Consider the following 19353-nt stretch of genomic DNA (forward strand, 5'->3'; position numbering starts at 1 on the left):
TGAGGGAGGACAGGGAGAGCCTGACCGCAAACTTCTTCTGCTTTAACTAATTTGTCTGTGGGCCTCTGATAGCGGCTCATATAAACCCTTTGATACTTCATACAGTGGGAGAATTATCTTCAAAGATAGGTTAAAGATTAGACTACCTCCTTCTTTTCCCCTCAAAAAAACTAGAGATCAAAGAAAATAACATCTCTTTCCGCTCCACGATCTAAATTTCCCCTCTCCTTTGAAAAATTTGACCCGTTTCTAAGCGATTTCTCTGCATAGAAGATTGAAATTCTGGTAACTTGCTTCTCCGAGTTATCCACTTATTTCGCTTCGACGCAGGGCCATTTTGGACAAAAAAGTCACCGCGCAACCACTGTCACCTTTGTCTTTTCGACAAAACTCACTTAACTTATTACAAGAAACGAAGATTTAAATCCTTCTTATTTCTTGGTCATCTTTACCCGCTTTGGTCCTACACACTGATTGACACTATTCAAATCAGTTGGAGTCGTTATTCGTTTTCTACCATGTGATTGGTTAATTTTGGCCCCAGTCACAGAAGAGGCACTGTAATAATTAACAACATCAACAGAAATCAACTGTATTTACCTACAGCATATTTTAAAATGTTCTTTTAAAATCAAATTTATTTGCTTTTAATTCTAAATTCAGACATATTTGATAAGTCTTCATACAAGTTATATTCAGCTCACTTTGACTAGAATTAAATCTCGAGAAAACAAGTAATATCCAGAGTACTTTATGTGGCCCTGCATCGGCAGCAACTAGCAAAATTATTGCTGAATCTATCCTCTATGTTCACTCTGAAGTCAAAACGATACTTTAACTTTCGTTTTGGCTACTTCTATACTTCTCCTTCACTTTTTCTTGGTATCCACTGCCTAAACCCCATCGATTTACAGTTATTGCAGCTCAGTTCTTATCCGTTCTCTAAACTCTCTGGTCGCCCGTGTTCTTGTCCCACATAGCTTTGCGGGAGAGGTGGAGGGGATCAGAGACAGTTTTGGAGTAATGGGGGTAGGGGTGAAGCACTCTAAGACCAACCCCTTGAACAACACACCATTGGCTTGGATTCCAATAAAACCGAAATCACTAACATTAATCCTACATACAGATGGGCTTTTCTATTCAACACAAGGTCATGTTGAGACCTTATATCCTGCATTCTGGCATGGATAGGCCTAAGCTTGGGTTATTCAGATGTAAATGGTTTCCCTGCAAGCGAAGGAGAAATTAATTGTTTCCCAAAAATAAACAGCTTTGTGTCCCGGTGACAACCGCATCTCCTTGAATATCCTTAAATTCATAAAAAAAAAAACGCTCAAAATACTCTTACGAAATTGCAGTTGAACAATGAGCAAGGGCTTGAACTCTGCCAAACTCTTACGTGGACTCATCAGTCCTCCTTGAATCTCATAAATTCTTGCTCCCTCAGGTCAACTATCGTAAATTATCTTCGAAAACAGTGGTTACTTTAGTGTCGAGAATTCAAGAGGACTCGTGTGGCCTCAATAACGTCAGGGTCTGAGCACTATTTTAGCTCTGATCTCCTTTCATCTCACTGTTTTCATCAATTCACAAGTGAATTCTATCCACCGGTGTTTGCATATCCATCTGAATTCATGTTTGGACAAAAATGTTCCGTATATGGAACACAGTCGAGGTATTGACACCATGAACAGAACTTGGACTTTTTGTCAAAGGCAAAAAAAATACAAAAGACAATAGTCAGCGCAGCAAGAAGGAGCGCAAAAACTCCTTTGAAACAGGTATAAAGAGCCATGGTCTGGAATCGACGAAAGTTTGATCGTGGAAGGAACACCAACGAGGCAAAAATACCAAACACAAACCCTCCAATGTGTACGAAGTTTCCGATGTATGGTAACGTCCCTAAGGCTGTGACATAAAATAAAAAAAAAACATGTTTTGGGAACTGGTCATCATTTACCGACGGGGGGAGGGGGGGGTTTGAAGGATTTTGATTGTGTCGGAATAAAATTCACCAAAAAATTTACCCCTCCCCCCACAAGTCTGTAATATTCTTATTCCCCCCCTCATTTTCTATAGCCCCCCGTTTATATTCTTTTGACGACGACTGACCCCCTCCCTTCCCCTTGAAAACCATGTGATCCACCCCCCCCCCCAAAAAAAGAAAAAGACCTCCTCAGTTCAAGAACTCCAACTTCAATTTCAACTTTTTTCATGTCAGATTGGCATGCAAGTAACAATAGCAATGAAAAAATATAAACACGACATTATTTCACGTGACACCAGATGTGATCACGTCAAATGACATGACATCACGTCACGTCACTTAACATCTCATCGGGAAATGATTCGTTCGAGAAGGAACGAACTATAAACTAAGTTACCGAACTTACCAAAACTGATCATTACCACGACCAGCACCATAAGAGCTTCAACACACGGTCTCTTCACTTCACGTCCAAATTGCACCATTTTAACTATCACTAAGGCAAGGATACCGAACAGAGCTCCCGAGGCACCAGCCTATAACAATTAATCGATAAAGAAAATTCAGAATCAAGAAACAAAGAGAGCGCAGGACAAAGGAAAAAGCTAAGAACCCCATAAAAAGCTTAAGAAGGTAATGAAGTTTTTTCTACCATGTTTTAACCCGGAATTTTAAATCCGGTTTATTTTAGAGGACGCAGCACTTTTGTAGTTATTCGTCTTCTAGGAGAAAACGGTTCAGGCCTTAAATAGATTTCCCAATCGCCGCCGCTTATCCAAGCTTCGCTTTAAAATGAAACTTCAGCAAAGTAGATGTTAGTTTATTCTTCCGACTCGATATCTTTGTTCAACTGTCAACTTTAGAGATCAAGAAAAAGAGTTTCTTTCTGTTTCTAAATTCTCATCAACCGTCTGTTTAAATGAGTATTAAGTTTTTAGGGAGAGGTTATGTGTGCATGGAGTCGCAAAATTAAAAATTGTTTGCGAATTCACCCGTGTACATACCTGTGGAGTCAGAGGATCAAAAAGTCCGCAAAACAAATTCCCACCGATGCCACTTATCAGGTAGATTAAACCAATCCGAATGGATCTAATAAAGGAAAAGGGAACTTCATCAAAAAACAACACAAAAAAACTTGTCTTCACAAAAAGACGTTCCGTTGTTGTGGCTACATACTATACTGTCAACAAGTCTGGTAAAGTTCTCCCTTATTTCTGGTAGGAAAGAGTGAAGAAATTTTGAAACTGGTAGAGCAATCCTGTTGAATTTGCAAGAATCCCAAGCTATTTTGGGTCGTAAGAAAGGTATTACAGGCGGTAAATTTCACCAGTTACCGCCTAAGTAGGAGAACACTGGTCCAGGCGGTTTATTAGCCAGTTTCATAGCATATGCATGAATACTCTCAGGCACCTCTCATACGAAAGGCGTAGTCACCTATCGAGCGAAGTGACCCATATCTTTGGCCGCACCTGTTCCCAGTTTCCGACTAAGAGAATTGCAACAGTCCCTGGCTGGGATGACAATCCATCGCAAATTAAAAAGACAAAACTATCACTTAACAAGTAGAATTACCATTTGAACATTTACTACGTGAAAGAGCTTTCGAAATTGATTGGGCGACGTTAAACCGCACCGGAAGTAGTTATGTACTACTTCCGGCCAACGGTCGCCTCTCAAAAACGTCCTTGCTACTAGTTAGCATGGGAAAAACAAGAAAGGAAGAAAGAATGACAAGAAAGGTAGGAAAAAAGAAAGACAGACAGAAGGGAAGAAAGAAAGACGAGAAAGAGGCACGGTTTTCAAATTCAGAGTACCGTTGAAAGCGTTCCAATCTGAAAACTAGACTATTCTATAATTTCGTGTAGTGCACAAAGTTTAAAGATAAAACATCACTACAAAAAAAATTTCAACTACTAGTAATCTATTTTGTATGAAAAGCCCTTGTTAATCATAACAAAGGAGACCCACCCTATCTCTCTTTCAATCAAAATTCCTACAGGAATCTGGAAGCTGAGATTTGCAATTAGATGAATCACTCCTGAAAGAAAAAAAAATTCATGACACTCCCCTTTATTAGGCCATTGTGAGGTTGCCATTTACAACTACATGTAGAACTTAGTGGGGAAAAATCGAGCTCTGCTCTGTTTAGCCACGGGAGGGGAAGGAGCGAGCGTCGCTTTCGTTAAAAGGGGGTTGGGTAACAGAGCATTGTTTTTCCATTTACAGCAGGGACAAATAAAAGTCACTCTCACAGTCACAGGTAGTTTTGCAAGCACGCCCTCATTAATAGCGCTTTGGCACAATTGTTTCTTTGCTTGCAGAAAAAGTGTGACGTCTGAACAAAGGGAGCAAGCAAGAGAAATGAAAAAAAATGGTACGTATTGTGCATACAAACTACCCACTGCCCATTCCATACTTCAGATGGAGAGAGAAACCCTGCTTATGAAACCGAAGAGTTAAATCTTAGACCCCGTTTATGATTCAAGACCCCAAATACAGCTTGTCTGGTCAAATAGGAATGCCCCCCTCGCTGAGAAGGAGGTTCACAGACAGCAAAAAAACCTTTGAAACCCAAAAAAACTTACCGAGGTGTAAAAAGATTGCCGTGATCAATCTGTACCACTGCTTTCCACCAGTCTCGTTCTTCACACCACTCATTCCACAGATACCATCGAGGCAATTCACCTGGCTACAGAGGGTCTACCCCAATGTCAACAAGGAAACATGGAAAAGAAGTCAAATTAAGTTTTATTATATTGCTGGCAGTGCTTGTGGCCAATAAAAAGCGAATCTTGTGTTGATTGTTCACTCGAGCGGGAGAGATGGGCCCATCTTGCACGCTCGGGATTGCTCGATTTGATCCCGTGCAGGAAAAAAAATGACTTAAAGCGGACATATAAAGTCAGTATTTCTTGGACAACATCGGCGATAAGAAAAGCAGAAGCAGAAAAGCAGTCAAAATAAAGAAAATATAAACGACTCTCGTGAGTTTATTATGCTACAAAAACAGTTGGTTTCTTTTGAGTCTCTCAAAACAATAAACAATTATTACAGTGTAGCTCTTAATAGAGCACTGATCTTTTTGTTCCTGAAGCCATCATAGACCAAGCTTCGGTCAAGATGGATGGGTATTCGGTCATTTCGTAACCACAGTCATTTCGTAACCAGTAGTTTCATACCCAAATGTAGGCAGTTTTGTTCATATTTTATTTCTGGCTTCGGGTATGCTCAGATTGCAAATTACCACTGACAACAATGACTGTCTTCCTTTTAAATCTATATAGCAAGGGGTGATACTTGAAAAGAGTGAAACCATTTGGCTAGTTAATAATGGTTTAATTGCACTTCGTTCTGTGCAATTTGGTCTGAAATCACATGTGTGATTTCAAAACGAAAGACTGAAGCGCAAGTTTGATTTGTAATAACAAGTATGATTTTAGACCACAATTGCTTAGCATGAAGTCCAATTACCACCTTATCACATCCATTTTGAGGTCACAAAACTCTGCAGTCAGTTGGATACAGGATTTTTCAGTCTGTATAGATATTTTATTGATCCAGTACTGAGTTCAAGATTTTTAAAAGTTGCAAAAGTTTTCACTAATTTTCGTGTAACTTGATTGGTTGTTGTCAAGTGATTTAGAATAGCTTTCCTATTGGCTAGGAAAAATATGCAATTAAGAGCAAAAAAATATCACAATTTGTGAATAAACTACACCAAAGAAGGCCAATCAAGGATCACTGGTGATTTTAAAATGGATGTAATAAATGAAGATACTTTCAAAATTGTCTTTTTTAACAGAAGGATAAATTAAGACCTATAATTTAAAGTTATTTTAAGCCTTGCTTCATAAATTTTTATGCAGGTTGATGTTCCTCTAATCTATTCCAATTTAATCTGGCAGCCCACTACCCATTCACTTTTAGCTAAAGAAGTCATCTTGGGGACATGTTTTAGCTCAGATTACATAAGGAGGGGAAGGTTCTAAAATCATGATCAAAATTTAAAGGTAACTGTAAAAATGATTCATTTCATTGAAAAAAATTTCAATTTGTACCTGGTTTTGATGCCAGTGACCTCCCATATATAGACAATACTGCTCAGAGATAACCTCACACTGAGAGTAAAGTCCAAGACAACAGGGTCGCAGGGTAACACCATGTCTGCAGTAATGACTATTTGGACTTGTACAGTTCCCAGTGTCAATGATAATACCTGGTAGGCAACTTTAAAAGAAAATTGCACATTGATTTTCATTGGCACTCATAGCAGTAAATGTGACAACAACAAAAAAATAACCATAAGCTAGGTTACTAATAAAAAACTGACCAATATGATAACAAGAAACAAACAAGGGATTCCATCCAAATTGCAGATTTTTTGACAAAGTACATGTGATAGCATATTCCCTCAGCAAAACATTGATAAAATGAATGTGGTGCCCTCTAAAGAAAGCTCCCTTCTCTTCCCTTGACTGGAAGAAGCTCTCAGCTTGAAATTAGTAAGCCAGTTCTGTGGGACTCATTGGAATGCTTGACCCTTTAACCCCCAAGATTGGCTGACCTCTTATTTCTCGTTACAGTGTCACCCTTAAATTAAATGTAATGGTTATGAGAATGAAGGCAATGATCACCAATTTAAGAAGCATCTTATTTTCATACAAATTCTCCTTACCAATACCTTAGAAAAAGGTAAGAGAACAGTATGGAGAAGATACTTATTGATGTTAAGTTGCAAAGGGCTCTGCTAGATTACCAGTAAGTGCTACTTTAAAATAAACCCATACCTTGAATTTTTCACCATTCCACACTCCTCATGAAAGGAACAACAAACATAATCGGCTTCTTTTTCTGATATATTTTTAATTCTTTCTTCTATGACCTCCAACTTCTTCATGCACTGAAAAAAACATTTAATAAATGCATTTAATTATCATTATCTGCCAACAGTTTTTTCCAGGGAGTTGTTCTAGACATTTTAGTCAGTTACCTTATTTTTAGTTTTGCCACAGTGGTTCCACTTTAACTGTTTAACTCCCAAGATCTCATTAGTAATTCTCCTTGTTGTCTGTCATATAGTTCTTGTGATGTTAGTTTGGAGAATTTGGTATTGGATCAACAAATTATCCCCTTGTTAATATTTTTCTTTATTCTCATCACTTGTCTGCTTGATATTGTTTTGATATGGTAAGGAGAAATTTTGTCTTGATCACTCATGAGAGTTTAAGGGTTAACCACTTTAAGAGACCATTCAAACAGGCTGTTGGGACTCAGCCAAAGGTGACCACAACTGCTTAATAGAAGTGAAAATATGGCACCTAGTCTTTGCGATGATTGCATGGGTTCTCAGTATAAGATCCCTTCATTACCTTCAAGTGCTGTGAAAGTGCACAAAACATGGCCAAGAAACCTTACAACTGAAAATAAAAAAATGTCTACCTGTTTGTAAATTTAACCCTCAAACCCCTAAGAGTTGCTGAGATCAAGTTTCTCTTTACAATATTTGCTGATTCAAACTAATTAAAGCTATAAGGATAATGAAGAAGGTCAAAAACTAAAGAAGCTCTTGATAATCAACCAAATTCTCTTCATCAGTATAAACTGAATAGCAGGAAATATTCTTAACTCACCGGACCAAATTTAGCTCCCGTCTGAACCAGAAAAGATGAATTAGGTCCAATGAACCAGTTGACCCCATGATATCGAAAAATATCTTGTTTATGCACTGAATCATTTGATCCTATGTATCCAAATCTGTCAACTGATATATTTTGACGTTCTGGCTTAAAAGCTATAGTCTCCACTCCACCAGCAATGCAGATGTACATAAGAAGTGCCACATTTGCAATTGTTACTAGACATATAAAGTAAGGCGGATGAATTTTCCTTGCAGCAGGAGGCTCTTCATTACTTGTGGATGTTGTATCAGAATATGCATGTCGTCTGTCTGGTCTGGGAATGTTGTAATTATTCCCACAGTAGGAATACACAGAGGTTTCATTAAAATCATCGCTGATTGATGATCTAGAGTAGGGATATCTATTGTGAGTTTGACGACCTGTTGAGAGATTGAAAGATCTAGCTAAAAAAAGTTACTGGTATCAAAAGGTTTTGCCCGGTCACAAGTTTATGTCCCCTAACACTTAGGTGAGTTTGCCCATTTATTGACTTAGTGTGAGGTCAAGATGGCTGGATATTGGCTGAGTTCTTTTTTGTGTTTTTATGGACTGAGATAAAGTAAAGGTCCATAAAAACACAAAAAGAGAACAAGGTTACTATCCAGCGAACAGATTTCCCTTAAATAACAATCAAGAATGACTTGTTTATTTTGAGTGCCAATAAACAAAGCCAACACAGTGTTTGTAGCACAATAAACCCACCACAGTTGTTTATGTTGTCTTTGTTTGGACGGCCTTCTACCCCTTTTTGCAACTTCATCGCCAACATAGTCCAAAAGTTACCAGTTTGTAATTTCACTCTATGAATTTTTTTCTTGCACGGGATCAAACCAGGCTTCCCAAGCTACCCTGACTGGCTATCCAAGCAGGCAAGATGGATCTATCTTGCCCACTCAGGAAGCCTCACAACTCAGGATTGGCTTCATATTGCTCTTGGGTGCTGGCAGCTAAGTAGCAAAACAAGGTCTACCCCACCTTTACCAGTTCACACACAAATTCTTTTAACTTGTTTCCTTGCAGTAGAACATAATTATTATTCTATTTATCCATTAAAATAAAAACTTTACACTTGCTACATGACCTATTAACCTAAGTGACCAAATTGACCACTTAAATCACTTTAAATTTAGTGGCCAAGGTCTTTTCTCTGTAATGTTATGTAAAGCAATGAAATGAAGGATGTCTATAGCCCATATCTATTAGCTCATGGCACTTTGCAGCAATTTGCAGGGGACTTTGGCCAGACTGCATTGAGCCCTTAACAATTTTTTATAAGTATAATCCACACAGATAAAAAGAGCTGCGAGTGCTGATTCAGGCCTGCTCAGAAATGATAAGCATAAGTATATATTAAAATACTGGATAGTGTTGAAGTGTGCTGAATGATTGGCTACTTAAACTCTAATCATCCTTTTTTATTCACCTTTGAGCAATATGCACAGAATTTGCACAAATAATATTGCAATAATTGCAGGAATGAAGGAGTTCAAATGATCTTTTTGTGCTGTTTTGTCTCACAGTTTTATTTTATACTGAGACAAGTATTCACCTCAGTGTTGGTGGCTAGAAGTAAATATTTACCTCACCACTTCACAGCTAGGTAAATATCCACCACTTAGGACCTTCACTTTGGTGAATAGTTATTACTACAGTTATTAACTTCACCTCCCAGCAACTGAAATGTCAAAACCTCACATCAAAAGTCTACTTTTAGTCATTTTTCCATATAATGATAGAAAGAAATCAATTGTGACTTGATGCGAAAGCGTTGTCAATTAATAAAAGTAGATGTAGATATTCTAAAACGATTATTTACCAAAGTGTCAATGAAAGTGGTGGATATTTACCTCGCCGCGTTGCAACACAGTGAATATCCTCCACTATTCACCTCCACCACGGTGAACAATTGTTGAATATCATTGACTCTTTACATGAAATTCATAATTTTGACAGGACTGCTACACCCAACATCACCAAGAAAACGCAAGGCAAGATTTCCTCACAGCCCCATACTTCATTGGGCTTAGAGTTCGTGGATAAACAAAGCAATGACGTAAACGATAGATTGTGTAAATTTATCGATATGCTTCTGAAGGGCAATTCCAAACGTTTACTATATTTTGCCTTTGGAACTACGGCTCTTTTCAGAGTTGGAAGAAATATAACTAAAGGGAAAATAATGTTGTTGGATAGCTTCAGAAAGTTCAATTTACGATGACATCAGTAAATGTCATTTTAACGCCAGTGAAGTGCAGACGTAATCATCATGTTACGATCACGAGACATTGACATGTCGTAGTCTGCAAGTCATGCCAAAATTCCCCTTTGCCGAAACGAGTCACTTGAATTACCTACTTTCTAGACCATATTTTTTAACTGGAAGATACAACGAAAATAACTACTTGTCTTTTAACACAGTTATGCATCACAAAATCAGGCCCACAAACTATATTTCTCAAACGTGAAGTTTCTCTCGTCTGATCAATGCTCTTGATTTCAGATTACTGACAAAGAAACATTATTAGTTGATAATGAATTTTAAAGGTATGTGGATTAGATTCTCTTCTTGTTTGACTTGCGCTTAGATTTTGTCACTAAGATCACAACAAAGTACTGCAACCTAACATTATAGAAACGCAGTATTCGCGAAATAACCTTTTGTCGTGTTGAACGGAAAACCAGAGGAAAAAATCGTATCTCATGCTTCATACCTGATTTTTTTACTCCAAGAAGTGGCTCTCGTTCCATGCTTTCCATTTAAAGGAGCAGTTCAATTCCACTCCTCCAAACAGTCACCGTTACATCTAAACTGAAAGCTGATTAGGCACTATCGATTCAACTCAGCCTTCCCACATCCTCGCTCTGATAGTATGGAGAAGATAGTAGCATATCATACATTACGAATTAAAACACACTTGAAATTACAGGGATTCTTAGGGAGAAATTGATAAAAAACATATTATTCACAAGAAATAATCATCATTTTATTCATTTTGAATTAAGAGTATTAATAGTTTCGATTTAACGTTATCAGTTTCGGAATTTCTTAACGGGAGAGAAATCCTCTTGATACACTTTGGGCACCCACCAGCAAGGGGGGGGGGGGGCGGCAAATTGAAAATTTCTTCGCTTTAAAAAAATCCCTTTATCATCAAAATGTAAGGCTGAGTTAAAGTCAGTTCGATAAAAAAGAGGACTTTTTAATTAGTCTTCTTTATAGTAAAGTTCTTCTTCATCTTGGTTGTTTTCATCATTCGCTTAAGTGCCAAGTTGTCACCCACTCCTCCGTGAGTATAATCTTTACTGCATCTTGTCTAAAGTCCAGTCTTCTCGCCGACAAGTCTGTTGTCTTGATTACGGCGTCTACAAACCAGGCGTGAGTATTTGACGCTGAAGGAATTCTGAGTTTTGCAGACTTGTATTTCGTCGTTCTTTCGTTCCTTCTACTCCTAGAGCTTTAGAAACGTGAATGGAATTCAGTTCGGTAAGTTAGCTACCAATTTATTCGTGGAAAATTTATGTTTATAACGTGGTCTTTTCTTTGAAGCCTCACTGTGAATGTTTTTTGGCGCCATCATATGACCAGATAGTTCCAAATAGTTCGTTATTTAATAAATGTAACGATTTTTAATTCGCTAGCTAATAATGAGTTTTCTCTAAGTTTTGCACAGTGTGAGCTTTATAAATAATTTGTCAGTGGAATTTGTTGTATTTAAGTTGAGCTGTACGTTGAGCAAATGTTTCATTTATGCTTGTCTAAATTTAATTTTGATGCACTCAATTGATTAATATATTCACTGTGAACTTAATATTTATTACATTTTTTGGATATTGAGTTCAAATATCGCAAAAAAAGGACAGAAAAAAAGAAACTATATATGATTATCGGTAGTCAAGGTACAATCCTCTTTGTTTCAATCAAAATAACATTCAGGTGATCATGGTAAATATTATTGATCGAACTTTCATTTTCTTACACTATGCTCATTCATTAATGAACCTAATTGTATCTCCATCTTTTAATCCTTGTCTGCATAAGTTGTAGCTCAAATGAGTCTGCAAGTTACCATTTCTATTGATAAAGAAAAAATTGTAATGTTTCAATACAGTCTAAAATTCCCAAAACAAACGTCCTCTTCTAAAGTGGCTAAAATAGGTGAACACTTTTATTCGTATTTTCTTTTCTTTTTCAGCTCCTCAAATGAAGTTCCTTGGCAATTGTTAATAGTCCTGGATCATAATTTGTTCCACAGAGGAATGATAACTTCTAGGATAATCACCACTACTGTTTTATTATGGAGTGGCTTTCTCAAGGTAATTACACAGATGTTTCAATAAAAGCTGGTTACCAGTCATCTGCAACTGCCTATAAGACCTCTTACCACTGTCTGTTTAGCCTGGAAGCAGGCTCTTTAGTTTGGGTTCTGCCTTTATGGCTCCTATTCAGAGCACAGCAGCCTTAATTACACCATCAGCAGCTGTTATGGAAATAGTTATTTAGTTCCTGAATAATACACCCAGCTGGGAAATACTGGTGCAGAAGAGGAAGAAGGTCACTGTAGAAGTTCTTTCTGCATTCCTCTTTGCAGTTCTTACCTCCTTTATGAGCTATGATGAAAAACTTCACAGGATCTTTAAGGATCTTTGAAAATGAAAGATCCTTGAAGATCTTGGCCAGAAAATTAAGGATCCTTGAAGATCTTAACAATAATTTTAAAGATCCATAGAGACTTTTCAAAGATCATTATGAAGATCCTCTGTAAGATCCCAAAAGGTCCTCATGAAGATCTTTCAGGATTCTTAAAGATCTTTCTAAGATTTTACAACTCAAAGAATATTTAACCTCTTAGTTGTTCAGGCGATTATTAAAAAAATTCTTGCATCAGTAAATACATTATACCAAAGTGCTGAAGCTTTAGTTTCAAAATGGCAGATATATAGCTTTTTGCTACCTCAGAAGAATATAGAACAGATAAGATGAGCATCATTTCTATCTATTACCTGAGCAAATGCACTTAAAGAACAACATTTGTACTGACAGAGGCTCAGTGAATCATTTTTGTTAAACCATCCTATCAACTTTGTCTATATCAGACAACGACATTAATGTTAAGACAAAGGCATGAAACAATGTTACTTGCATGAACATTATGCAATATTGCATTAGGGGTTTCCAATATTAGGGTTGGTATATCTACCTTCAAAGATTTGTTAAATTTCTTAATTTTTTTAGGGTTGTGATAGTTCCTGTTTATCCACCTCATGCCTGAATGGTGGTACCTGTGTTACAACAGCTAGTGGACAGCAGGTGTGTCACTGTGCAGCAGGATTTACAGGAAGAAGCTGCACAACTGACATAAATGAATGTGCTGCACATCCATGTCATAACAATGGGACGTGTATTGATCAAGTACTTAAAATCTGGAATTCTCTATTGTCTTTCATGTTGTAAGCCCATTCCTGGAATTTCTGATCTATATTTATATCAGAAGATGAGAGTCATACAGTGGCCTAATTATTAGCAAACTGTACTATATGGGTGAAAGGTCGAGTTCAAGTCCTGGCCTGGTCATTGTTTGGGTTCTTGGACAAGACACTTACATGTACCTCCTGCAGTGCCTCTCTTTATTCAGGAATAGGTATGGGTAATGACTAATTGTCTGGGATTAGCATGAAGAATTGTAAGCAGGTAACATGCAAACTACAGTGTACATGTAGCATCTCATCCAAGGTGGAAGCAACACTCTTAGTGGCTTCACTTCACTTGGGTGCAGATTATACCTTTTCTCTCACAACAGAAGCAGTAGTTGAAACTTAGTAGACCCTAATAGTCATTCCCCTAACAATTTGTCAGTTTTTCTTGACAGCTTGCTACACTGTGCTATGATTTATATCTCAAAGCCAAAGATAAAAACAGTGAAAGTTCTGATGAAAAGTGTTGCCCAAGATTGAAATACAGGTCACTAAACCTAAAGCTTAATTGTTGGTCAACTTAATTTTAAAGCCAAATCCGGCATACTGGCTACCTGTTAGACCATTGTCTATCCTCAACTGCTGGTTCTACCAGTAGAGAAGGGGAAGGAAAGTAGTGAAGTCATGTAGAAGTTAATATCTTATGAAGTATAGAACTAAGAATGGCTAATGATATTATTTTTCTTAATTTTAGGTCAATTCATTTCGATGTGAATGCCGTAAGGGATTTACTGGAATTATCTGCCAGACAAACATTGATGACTGTCAGGGCAATCTATGTAAGAATGGGGCAACATGCCAAGATCTTGTTGCTGATTTTCGCTGCCACTGTCAGCCTGGATTTGGGGGAAGGTTTTGCGAGATTGACATTGATGACTGTGCAGAGTTACCTTGCCACCACAGTAGTACATGTATTGATGGAGTGAATGGGTTCTCTTGTTCGTGCCTTCCAGGATACACAGGAGTTCTTTGTGACATAAATTTCAATGACTGTGGTAGTAATCCTTGCCAGAATGGAGGGATATGTGCAGATGGAGTGAATGATTATCTTTGTGTGTGTAAGACTGGTTTCTCCGGAAAGAACTGTGAGAGGGACATAGATGATTGTGAGCAAGCACCTTGTAAAAATGGAGGTGAGTTGATTTTGTGGTTCATACTACAGTTTGAGATATTGCCCTAATTAAGAACTCTGCCAGTTTACCCTCTGTTCCAAAGATATTTTAAGCTAAGGAATGAGCACAATCCATACATTACTGACACTGGTCAGAAGTGCTAATGGTAAAGCAAAGGAACCGTCATCTGAAATTCAAAATGATTTGATACTGCATTCCATGAAAAAAGCCTGACTGAGTGAAGTTGCTGTGAAGAAGCCTTTATAGTGGTTTAAAACCTGTCTATTGTGAATCACCATAAAATTTCAGCTTTTTTTTGGGGGGGGGGGGTGACTGGGGGGTCCCATTTGTGTCTAAGTTGTAACCTTAATTAATGCTACATTTTTTGCCACTAGGAACCTGTCACGATCAAGTGAATGATTTTTTGTGTGACTGTGCAGTGGGCTTCAAAGGAGGAAACTGTGAAGTAAACATTGACGACTGCTTATCTGCACCATGTGACAATAATGCTACATGTGTTGACTTAGTCAATGGATTTTCTTGCAATTGCATGAGTGGATTCACTGGACTAAAATGTGATATAGATATTGATGAATGCAGAGACCACATGTGTATGCACAACTCAGCTTGTGTTGATGGAATAAACTCATACAAGTGCATCTGTAAGCCTGGTTTCACAGGACAGTTCTGTGAAGTCGACATTGATGACTGCATTCAGCAGCCATGTAAGAATCAAGGTGTGTGTATAGATGCAGTGGATGACTTCAGATGTGTATGTCAGACTGGTTTTACAGGAAAGGATTGTGTGGTTAACATTGATGACTGTGCAAATAATCCTTGTCATCACAATGCCACATGTCTAGATCTTGTCAACAGTTACAACTGCACTTGTCCAACAGGTTATACGGGTAAAGACTGTCATGTGGTCATTAACAACTGTGCTAATCCACTTTGTTTGAATGGTGGAACATGCATCAACAGGCCTGATGGACAAGGATATGACTGCATTTGTCGCAACGGATTCATAGATCCAACTTGTTCATTAAATATGGATGACTGCTCTCCTAATCCTTGTCAGAGTGGGGATTGCATTGATTTGATTGACAATTTTATGTGCAACTGTTCAGGGGGAATCATAGGAAGAACTTGTGCTGGTTCAGTCAATGCATGTAATGCATTCTTTTGTCGCAATGGGGGTACATGCATCTCTAATAATTCTTCATTACATTGTGTTTGTCCAGAGGGTTTCACAAGCACACATTGTGAAGTGGATATCAACCACTGTCATTCACACAACTGTCAAAATAATGCCACTTGTGTAGATGGTGTCAAAAATTATACTTGTCTTTGTGCAAAGGGATACACTGGTCATTACTGTGAAATAGATCTTGATGAATGTGAAGCTAATCAATGCAGCAATGGAGCAACTTGTATGGATTTGATAAATGACTTTAAGTGCCTGTGTGCTCCAGGTTTCCAAGGGCGGACATGCGCTGTAGACATCAATGAGTGTTATTCATTTCCTTGTTACCATGATGCATTATGCACTGATTTGGTCGATGGCTTTAAATGTACCTGCAAGCCAGGTTTTACAGGAAAGAAGTGTGAGACAAATATTAATGACTGTACTGGTGACAGCTGTAAGAATGGAGGGTTCTGTTTTGATGGTATCAACAAGTTTCAGTGTCTCTGCAGTCCAGGCTTTGGGGGCAACAACTGTGAAATAAACATTGATGATTGTGCCAGGCAGCCATGTAAAAACTCAGGCAACTGCACTGATTTTGTAAACAACTTCAAATGCACTTGTTCACCAGGTTATACTGGCAAACAGTGCGATGTGGACATTGACGACTGTGTCAATCAAAAGTGTCGCCATGGGGGTTCATGCATTGACTTAGTAAATGGTTTTATCTGCAACTGTCCTCTGGGGTATACAGGTGTACACTGTGAGAAGGACATAGATGAGTGTCAGTCACAGCCGTGTGTCAATGGAACATGCTTGGAGGAAGTTGGTAGCTATAAATGTGTCTGTCAAAGTGGCTTCACTGGAGACAATTGTGAAGTCAATGTTGATGATTGCGCCAGTTTCCCTTGTCACAATGGAGGCAAATGTTTTGACATGGTAGACGACTATCTCTGTGTCTGCCCTCTTGGGTTTAAAGGGAAAACTTGCAGAGTGAACATTGATGATTGTTTGTGGCAGCCTTGTCAACACAATGGAAGTAGATGTGTGGATGGTGTGAATAGTTTTAGCTGCATGTGTGCTCCTGGTTATAAAGGTGTCAACTGTTCTATAGAGGTGGATAAGTGTGCAGTAACACCCTGCCAGAATAATGGAACTTGCACCAATGAGATATCTGATTTCACTTGCTGGTGCCTATCAGGCTTCAAAGGTGAGAAAAACAATTAAACTGCCCAAATACTTAAATGAACACAGGTTTTTCGTTTTTTTTTCTTTTCTCAAATAGCGATGTCAGTTTTCTCAGTAGTGAAACACGGACCTCGTTGAGATCAGTCCGTGAGCCAAATATTTTCCTGTCCGACCTTCGCACTTAATCAATAAGAACTTAATTCAACAAGTAAAAGGCTTTTCGGTATTCTGTTCAAGGCAACAATTTCTACAGTAATACGGAGCCTCCCTTGTTTTTTTCACTCTCCGCTACTATAGCGCTATTTACTATCAGGCTTCGCTCTACAAACTGAATGCCTGGAACAGGCTATATTTTCTTGGAGAAGCATGGCATGCCTATCTAGGTGTTATTGAACCCCCTTCCCCTTCCACCCCACCGCTAGGGGTTCGTACGGGTACTGGAAAACCTGGAAAGTCTCGGAATTTAATTTTGATATTTCCCAAGACTGGGAAGTCCTGGAAAAAGACCGGAGGTCCTGGAAATCTGCTTAACTCAAGCATTCAAGTTTTTAGAATTAACGCTATAACAAATGTATGTAGCCGTAAGGAGAATTTATTTTTAAATCTGGGGAATGTAAGGTTTAAGGTGAAATTCGGAGTCCTCAAAAAGTCTTTGAAATTTTATGAAAAGGGTACGAACCCTGCTTCCCTTTCCTCCCCCTTTCTTTCCTTGGATCTCGTATTGAAATATGGCATACACACTGTATGATTGAACTTGTTAAAAATAAATTCTAACTTCAGGTCGCTATTGTGAAATAAAGGAAACAGATAACTGTGCGAGCTTTATTTGCTTAAACGGTGGAAGATGCCATCGAACTGAAAATGGCACAGGGTGCATATGTCCCAGAGGGTACCATGGCAACCATTGTGAAATCAAGAGTGACAGGTGCCAATTATCTTCTTGTCTCAATGATGCCACTTGCTATGACAATGGAAAGGACCTGTTCTGCAAATGTCCCGTGGGTTTTGTTGGAAAAAGATGTGAAAAAGGTGAGTCGATGAAAACGTGGTGGAATTTTGAAAAACGACTGTCTCATAGTTGTTCATCATTGTTGCCTCTGTTCCATCGCTGAGTTAGTTGAACAGATGTCAATAACCTGACGTGAGAAATAAATAAATTTGTTCGCGGGACCCCTATGGGAAAATAAAGGAAAATTCATGTTCGCGGGCGGCTTTATCTATTTTGAGATTACAATACTTCATCTGAACACTGTAAAAGCCTTTGTTAGAGTAACGGGACGAATTTTCCCCTCATGCTCTTAGGGGAAATTTTATGGCATTTAATCAAGGAGAACGGCAATGCACGATTTTTCGAGTGACACTCCTGATTCTAAGTTAGAGCATTCATACGGGATGACTTCGAGCTTGCTTGCCGTGATTTCGATCGCAAAAACCAACATCTTACTGTCTCGCAAGGACAGACGAAAATTCCTAGAAAGGAGAGAGTTATTTAGGTAGATTTTGGAAACCAAGCCAGGCAGGTTGATGCAATCTCGTATAAAGACATTACAGGTGTACCATACTGATTTCGATGTTAAAAAGTTCGTTGATACTCTCTACCTGCTAAATCATTATCGAAGAAGCACTTAATCATGTCATCTTATTCGATAAAAACTTGAAGAAAGGGAAACTTGAGGAACCAAGTCACAGTTGGTTTTCTTTTGCATTTGTTTGTTTCAGAGGGTTGCGCACTTTTTTCTTGTGCAATCAAATAGCGATTTAAAGTAAAACCATTTTAATTTCAGATTACTATCGACGCCCGGTAAAACGTGCACTAACTCACTTTTTGAAAGACCCGGGGCCTGGCAATTTTAAAATGTTATGTAACCCGCGGCCTCTAAGAGTGACCAGCATCTAATTTAATCGCACAATATCACACGTTAATCACGCATTAAGGCCACAATAATAAAGGAAATGGTCACCAAAAACAGAACTACTTGATTGTTAAACAAATTCTCCTTGCCAGCACCTTAAGAAATGTACGGAGAATAGTATGGAGAATATGCATCCTGATGTTCGAGTGTAAAGGGTTAATTCCTCTCCTACACTCTCTCCCAAAGGTGGGTAGCGTCATGTTCCATGCAATCAATCAAAGACTATTAAAATTGTCTTACAGCTTTTGACCACTGTATTGCTCGAGTGGCTGATAGCAACATGACATTTCCATCCAACATATGTGGGCCACATGGAGCATGCGTGAGTCGTCGCACTGGTTTCATATGCACGTGTTATGCGGGTTACACAGGACTTCTTTGTCAGCACGGTAAGTTGGGTTGATTATCAATCTGGTGCCCAGTACCCATTGTTGTGGAGAGTGACGTCCTGACCCGAGGAAACACATTGATTTTGTAACCTCAAAAGCAAAGTTAGTTCGAACACGAGCAAATTTTTGATGTAATGGTTTTATCTCTCTTGATCTTCCACGGAGATCTCAGTCAAGGAGGCGAGTGCGAGGCGATTGGTAGACGAGCGCGAGGCGACTGGTAGACGAGCCCGAGATGATTGCTAGACCAGCGCGAGGCGATTGCTAAGCGAGCGCAAAGGGCGAGTTGCGCGTAATGCAAGAGCGCCATTACAGCAGGAGTATGGATTTTTACCCCAACTTTACGGTTTCCAACTAGTATAGGACTGAATTGGGTTGTTGTTTGGCCATTTTCTGTGTAATGTGCCGTTTGTAAAATTGATTTTTTTTAA

At 38.6% G+C, this 19353-nt stretch overlaps 2 protein-coding genes across 4 annotated transcripts in view; one reads left to right on the top strand and one right to left on the bottom strand.

Annotated features, from left to right (window-relative positions):
* Positions 1-620: 620 nt before the first annotated feature.
* Positions 621-10708, bottom strand: LOC113687064 (inactive rhomboid protein 1). 2 transcript variants are annotated; one of them, XM_027204766.2, is made up of 9 exons: positions 10377-10708; positions 7618-8045; positions 6775-6887; positions 6046-6214; positions 4573-4687; positions 3956-4025; positions 2992-3076; positions 2394-2523; positions 621-1908 (listed from the first exon to the last, which is right to left on the bottom strand). In XM_027204766.2, exons 1-9 carry the CDS (start codon positions 10420-10422, stop codon positions 1601-1603), a joined length of 1464 nt encoding a protein of 487 aa, XP_027060567.2. In that variant the 5' UTR covers positions 10423-10708; the 3' UTR covers positions 621-1600. The 2 variants fall into 2 exon arrangements, with proteins under 2 accessions (XP_027060567.2, XP_089069290.1); XM_089213164.1 differs by lacking the exon at positions 10377-10708 and adding an exon at positions 9513-9891.
* Positions 10709-10999: 291 nt separating this feature from the next.
* The window catches only part of LOC113687068 (uncharacterized), an 11845-nt gene continuing 3491 nt past the window's right edge, over positions 11000-19353 (top strand). For both annotated transcript variants that reach the window (XR_016188676.1, XM_027204769.2), the window contains exons 1-7: positions 11000-11149; positions 11859-11979; positions 12899-13075; positions 13832-14270; positions 14645-16642; positions 17401-17649; positions 18776-18922. Coding sequence is in view for 1 of the 2 variants with exons in the window: in XM_027204769.2 (XP_027060570.2) it covers positions 11923-11979; positions 12899-13075; positions 13832-14270; positions 14645-16642; positions 17401-17649; positions 18776-18922 (3067 nt within the window). In the remaining variant the exon portion in view is untranslated. The remainder of the gene's footprint in view (positions 11150-11858; positions 11980-12898; positions 13076-13831; positions 14271-14644; positions 16643-17400; positions 17650-18775; positions 18923-19353) is intronic.

This window comes from Pocillopora damicornis, chromosome 7 (assembly GCF_964200805.1).
Source record: "Pocillopora damicornis chromosome 7, jaPocDami1.2, whole genome shotgun sequence".
NCBI classification, from domain to species: Eukaryota; Metazoa; Cnidaria; class Anthozoa; order Scleractinia; family Pocilloporidae; genus Pocillopora; species Pocillopora damicornis.

What these genes read in the sequence shown, in the direction of transcription:
- LOC113687064 (XM_027204766.2), bottom strand. Translation starts at nt 10,422, where the DNA reads ATGGAAAGCATGGAACGAGAGCCACTTCTTGGAGTAAAAAAATCAG. An exon ending in TCTTGGAGTAAAAAAATCAG is followed by an intron (nt 8,046 to 10,376) that starts GTATGAAGCATG and finishes ATCTCTCAACAG; the next exon opens with GTCGTCAAACTCACAATAGA. An exon ending in TTGATCCTCTGACTCCACAG is followed by an intron (nt 2,524 to 2,991) that starts GTATGTACACGG and finishes TAATTGTTATAG; the next exon opens with GCTGGTGCCTCGGGAGCTCT.